The sequence below is a fragment of the Heptranchias perlo genome, chromosome 34 (genome assembly GCF_035084215.1).
Source record: "Heptranchias perlo isolate sHepPer1 chromosome 34, sHepPer1.hap1, whole genome shotgun sequence".
NCBI classification, from domain to species: domain Eukaryota; kingdom Metazoa; phylum Chordata; class Chondrichthyes; order Hexanchiformes; family Hexanchidae; genus Heptranchias; species Heptranchias perlo.
The window spans coordinates 11,066,561-11,073,163 of record NC_090358.1 but is presented as its reverse complement, the minus strand read 5'-3'; the positions used below and the strand labels follow the sequence as shown (position 1 = coordinate 11,073,163).

The following is a 6,603-nucleotide window of genomic DNA, read 5'->3' as shown; positions in this document are numbered from 1 at the left end:
GTTAGATCCAACATTGGTTCTCAAGGTGTGTTGCAGCCTCTTATCCCACCACAATTCTAGCTCAATTTTGTGTTTGGAGATGGCCTTGTGTCACAGTTTTCATGTTCCTAGCTGAATAGTGTAAACGGATACATTTCTGATCAAATAATTTCTGTATTATTCATGCAAAGGTTAATAAGAATTAATTTATTTTTACTGCAAAAAATTTACATTGATCATTATTTAATTGATGGCTCATAAGCATGAAAATTAACTTTCATTAAACAGTCATCTCTGAGGTCAAGATGACATATGCAAACAGTTTCCATTCAACAGTAATCTGCAGCATGTAAATGCCAACAAATTTATTGATACAAGATATTAATGATGATGTTAACTTCACCTTTTTTATTTCAAAAACATAATCTGGAACAGTTCACACAAATACAACATCTAAAAATGAAAACCTTGCATTTATGCAGTGCTCAATCACAACTCTCTGAAGATCCAAAATGCTTCACACACAATGAAGTGCAGTGACTGTTGTTATGTAGGCAAACATGGCAGCCATCACACAAACAGCAAGCAGGTGGCTGACCAGTTAATCTATTTTTTTGGTGTTGGTGAGGAGGGAATGTTGGCCAGAACATTGGGAAATAGTGCCATGGCATCTGTAATGTCCACCTGAACCATTGGCACAGGCAGAGGGAACCTCAATTTAATGTCTCACCTGAAGAACATTGTATCCAACAATGCAGCACACTACTGCATGGAAATGTCGGTCTAAGTTAAGTGCCCAAATCCTGGAGAGGGGCTTGAACCAACAACCCAATAATCTACATCAATTAAAACAGAGGTTTCAATTTCTAGAAAGCTTCATTCAAAAGGCAGACTGAGCTGTTCCATTGGAGATAACAGAGACCATCTGAATGTGATTAAGGATCTTGCCATTTATACCACCTCGTAGAGATTTGACAGTGGCTGGCATTCCAACATGTCTCGCTTCATGCCTTGTGAACCCTGTTCCTATCCCTCTCCAACATGTCATGATACCCTCTCTGAAAGAAGGGGTGTAGAATCCATATATGACAGGATCTGAGCAGGTGTGCAGCAAGGCAAATAAAAACAGTACGTGATTGACGTATTCTGGCACATTCTTCAGTATGTCCGGCTTGAACCAGTACCACAGTCCGAGGAGGTAATATGGGGTCCAGCAGATGATGAAAGATACAACGATGATGATGGTCATTTTAATGGTTTTCATTCGTGCCTTCAATACGTAATCATTATGCATTCTTGATATTGTTGCTGCAAAATAAATCTCACTATCAATACCCGAGCCGTATAAACAGATACAGATTGAAGTGAGATTATTTGAGCTGTCCTTACACTATGATTACAATGTTAACCTGTTTAGTATTGATATCCTGAGCAACTACAGTGTGTGCTCTGGAACCCAACACCCTGACCTCTGACCCCTAAAGCGCTTCTAGTTTTCTGTGTGCCGGAAGTGCCACAGAAATATTTAAATGAGCTTACCGCGTATTATTGTGTAAGATCAGCCCCTGTGGAGCAGTGGTCCTGGCAGCTCCATGCCAGGCCTGCATTCTCCACCCCATTGTATATAAAACACCGCTTGAGATAGACAGAAAACAACATATAGTGATAGGATAGAGAGGGTTTATGAAGATACGCTTCAGGTGAAAGCTTTGTCTGCCACGAGCACATTTTAGGAAATTGTTGGTGCACTCTCCATGAATTGCTGACCATCCACAGAATTTATAAAACTAAAGCTATAGAGCACGCTTATATAGAACACAGGAAACTGCACAACTGTGGAGCAAATACTCAAACCTCACCTTTGTTTTCTTTCATCTGCTTACTTATTTCCCACAGAATCCTGGTATAACAGATGATCATGACAGTGAGAGGTATGACATACAGGGTGATGAAGGTAAACATGTTGTAGAAGGTTTCATGCCAGTGTTCAGTGAAGCTCCCATAGGTCACGCACTGGGTGAAGTTCATGCCATGGACATCTTGCACCTGAAAAATGAAGAGCTGAGAAATGGAGAGGGGATGTTACTATTTGTAAATGCTGCTCTTGACATTAACATGTTGTCTACGGGGAGTGGGAACTGTAGTGAGTGATGCCAGGCTGTGGGGAGTGTGTGATGCTGTAGTAAGTGATGCCAGGCTGTGGGGGTGTGTGATGCTGTAGTAAGTGTTGCCAGGCTGTGGGGAGTGTGATGCTGTAGTAAGTGATGCCAGGCTGTGGGGAGTGCGTGATGCTGTAGTAAGTGGTGCCAGGCTGTGAGGGTGTGTGATGCTGTAGTAAGTGATGCCAGGCTGTGGGGAGTGTGTGATGCTGTAGTAAATGATGCCAGGCTGTGAGGGTGTGTGATGCTGTAGTAAGTGATGCCAGGCTGTGGGGGTGTGTGATGCTGTAGTAAATGATGCCAGGCTGTGGGGAGTGTGTGATGCTGTAGTAAGTGATGCCAGGCTGTGGGGAGTATGTGATGCTGTAGTAAATGATGCCAGGCTGTGGGGAGTGTGTGATGCTGTAGTAAGTGATGCCAGGCTGTGGGGGTGTGTGATGCTGTAGTAAGTGATGCCAGGCTGTGGGGAGCGGATGGTGTAGTCAGTGATGTCAGGCTGTGCAGAGTGGGTGTGGGCTGTAGTACATAGGAGGATGAGCATGCATATAGCTGTAGTAACTTTTAAAGCTGCTCACTGCACACTGCATTCCATCCCCTAGCCAGCATACCTGAGGAGCCGCCAGGAGCATGCTTGCAATCCATGCCATGGAAAGCATTAACTTGGTCCTGTGACTGGCACTAGTAAAGCTGAATGGGTTTAAGATAGCTGAATGACGATCCATGCTGATCACCACCAGGACAAGTGCTGATGCGTACATGGCAAATAACTTCAGGAAGTTCAAGGCTTTGCATGCCATGTCACCTGCGTACCACTGGATGGTTGTATTCCAAACTGCGTCCAGTGGCATCACTAAAACAGTCACCATTAGGTCAGCGATGGTGAGGCTGAGGATCAGAATCCTGATGTGCGATTTTCTTCTTTTCTTGATGACGCTGAGCAGAACGGCTGTGTTGCTGCACATGGACACGATGAAGAAACAGAATGTCACAATTACTCGGACTCTGGCTGCCACAGTGAATGCTGGAGCAATCCAAGGCTCCGGAGGAGTGGGGCTTACATTGGAGAATCCAAACTCTAAAATATGAACTCTTTCCGACTGATTAATAAATGCCAATGTGTCCGTCATTGTCTGTAGGAATAAAGGATGCTAGTAATAACACTTTATTGTTATATTTTTATCTTTAGCACTCCTGGCACAGAGCTACATGTTGTAGGCACATGCCTGAATTTCTGCTATAGGGTCCCACTGCAAGAAGCTCTGCGCCAGGACCACTAAATAGACAAACTTACCCCATGTTAAAAATAACTTAAAAATTCCTCTCAAACATCCTCCAGTTCTGATGAAAGGGCATCGACCTGAAACATTTACTCTGTTTCTCTTTCCACAGATGCTGCCTGACCTGCTGAGTGTTTTTCAGACTTTTCAGTTTTTATATCACATTTCCAGCATCCGCAGTATTTTGCTTTTGTTTAAAAATAATGTTATTGACCCCTTGCTTCAGTGATGTTGGGGTCGATTTGATGAATTAGTACTTTTGGCGCAGAGCTTTGTGTGTTGGGAGTCCATGTCAGAAATTTGGGTGCACAGGTCAGCTGACCTCTGCATCCACATTCCCACCAGGCACTCCTGTCTCACAGGGCTTTAACTCATAAAATATGCACTAAGTTATTCCTTAGCAATAACATTACAGAAATGAACACTTTCTGTTTATTGAAAACCTTCAGGTTTAAGTGAGGTAGTATATCTTTAAGTTATTAGAATGTCAGTATAAGAAATTGAGAAAAATAGCCTATGATTTACCTTTTCTCGGGTTACACAGACAAATATCACCCCCATTAGCCGTTAGCCCCATACTTAAATATTCCTCCCTCTTCTATTGTTCAGTATAATCCCTTTTTTAAAAATCCGGTCATATAAGACTGCTGGCCTTGAAAGCTGTGGCATCAGATATTATCTTTATGTGATGAGCATGCTATGTGCAGCACTTATTTCATTTTGTAAGGTAATTATTCATGTTGTCTCCGTGGAATTGTATTCAAATTAACGCCATTAATAGATGCACAATGGGTGAAGGGCTTAAAAATCTTAACAAAACTGAGCAACTACTTGTATCTGTAAAGTTGTTATCTCATCAAAATGTAATAATTGAAATCTGTGCTGTGGTCCTTTCCACGATTCTGTTTGTACCTAATCTTCAATTATTATTATTAGCAATGAATAAAAGCCACAGTGTTTGACATTGAACTGGGAACTATGCTACCATGCGATAGTTATTCTTAATACCAGTTTTAACCAGTCAGTATCTTAATGGGATGCTGAAAATCTCATTGCAGTTGCCTGTTGGCCAATGCCAGTCACTGTGGGTGCAGTGCCCATTTAATGATGTGAGTGCTCATCACCACCTTTAAACACCTTTTGAATGTTGCATCTGCCAAGGGCACTGAGGGCTTCAGGATTGACATTAAAATTAAAATTTGTGTTTGAGAAAAATAATGCATTTAACATAATGAATAAAATGTGATCCAGCTCTGTGGAGACCTCTGATCTTTATCATCACCTATTCTTGATTTTTTGTTTGTTTTGTGGACTGCATTTGGTTTTGTGGGTTTGAACTGGGGTCTTACACCAAATGGAACAAATGCCTGCAAAATATAGGTAATTCTGTTCAGTGGGATTAGAAATAAGCAATTATTAATTAAACTTAGTCACCCAAAGCTTAAATCATACAATATGTTCAATTGCTCATTACTTACTGATCCAAACACATAATTAAGGGTGAGTTACTGCATCGAACAATTTTTAATGGACATTGTTTTGGTGATGAAAAGAAACAAATGACTGAAAGAAAGCAGTCCTTTTAATTCATTCCATGTAGCATGAAGTGACAAATAGGAAATAATTGAAGGCAGTTGACTGCGCTAAAATAATCACACTCACAACCCTTTCATTACAACTGTAACTCCTCCCAGTCTGATTATCTTCACCAATTGTTAATTACCACACACTGTTGACCAAATCAAACTAGAAAGGAGGGTGATAAACAATTAGATAATGTTATTAAGGCAACCGTTCCAGCTATCCTAAATATACCATCTTATTTTCTTTCTGATGCAATACCTTTCTAAGGGATTTTGGTTAACTTGTAAAATCAAGTCAGGTTATTACATTAGATTATTGATTAGTTACAATATTAGTCTATTATCAAAAAATTGTTAAACTTGAATCACAAATTACACAGGTTACTATATTAAATTATCACAGCTAGTAATTATATTACTAGATGATTACTACAGTGAATTATTAAAGAATTAGATAACAATAAGTTACAGCGTTAGATTTATCAAAAATCGCTACATTTTAATTGGATTGAATAGTCACAATATTCGATTATCACATTGTCAGTTACATTACTGACAATTGTGACAGTGAATTGGTTACTTTATCAGATTATCACAGTTGATAATTACACTGTTAGATGATTATCACAATTCATAGTTACAATATTAGATCATCGCAATGTACAGTTACAGTATTAGATCATAATGCTAATTACAATGCCAAATATAGTTACTTACAATGAGCCGAGCGAACCCTTTCTGGTAGATTCCAGATTCCAGGCACCTAAACTTTTCCCTGCTTTTTCATCCCAGTCATGATTTAATTGTCATTGCAAATCATGACTCAGAATGTAGGTCTGAAAGTCTCTGATCTGTGAGCCAACAGCACACAGGCCAGAGAATCTAAGGAAAGTTATTTTTATCAGTTGAAGAGAGGACTCAAAAATCTTTCTGTGTCTATGTGCTGTCAGTTCAGCCTAGCCACTCCCTCTTCCATGTACAAGCTGTTGCCATGGATAAATTAACACACAAAAAGCTGGGGGGATATTTATGGAAGACGACAGCAATGTTCTGTGGTAGTTTTTTAAATTTCATGTCCTCTTTGGAAGCTCATTATTATGAAAATAATGGCTGAAGATGTTCTAATCCGAAAGAAAGCACATTCTCTACTATTTACTTATTCTACACTATAACACTGAGCAAGCAAAATGAGCTAGCTACGACTGAAATCGGTCAGTTCTGGGTTAATTTGTGAATACCTCCATTGTCTTCAAGTCAGACCATTTCAGGTCCAGGCCAGCCTGTCTTTTAAAAACTGTACAGAGGAGCAAAGTCTTTCTCTATGAGTCCACACCACTATTTTCCTTAGCTTGCCACAGGTTTAATAGATGGCATATGAGCAACTGCCCTCTGCATGGTTGATGGCACAGCAACATTGGTAAGTTTTTTATCTTATTCATCAGCTGATGGATTGGGGTGGAAGGGGGTGAGGGGGAGAGCATCTAATCCATGGTGGTCTAGTCAGGATTGTGGAGTCCCCAGTGATCCATTGTGAGGCATCTAATACTTGATTGTTGAATATAGTACATCTAGAATATCTATCAGTCCAGTAAGGATCCAGATGAT

At 40.2% G+C, this 6,603-nt stretch overlaps 1 protein-coding gene across 1 annotated transcript; it reads right to left on the bottom strand.

Moving 5' to 3' along the window:
• Nucleotides 1–367: 367 nt before the first annotated feature.
• On the bottom strand, nt 368–3,265 carry LOC137301781 (gonadotropin-releasing hormone II receptor-like). Its single transcript, XM_067971411.1, has 3 exons — nt 2,747–3,265; nt 1,839–2,040; nt 368–1,287 (listed from the first exon to the last, which is right to left on the bottom strand). The coding sequence occupies exons 1-3, from the start codon at nt 3,263–3,265 to the stop codon at nt 860–862; spliced, it is 1,149 nt and encodes a 382-aa protein (XP_067827512.1). The 3' UTR covers nt 368–859.
• Between the last annotated feature and the right edge of the window lie 3,338 nt (nt 3,266–6,603).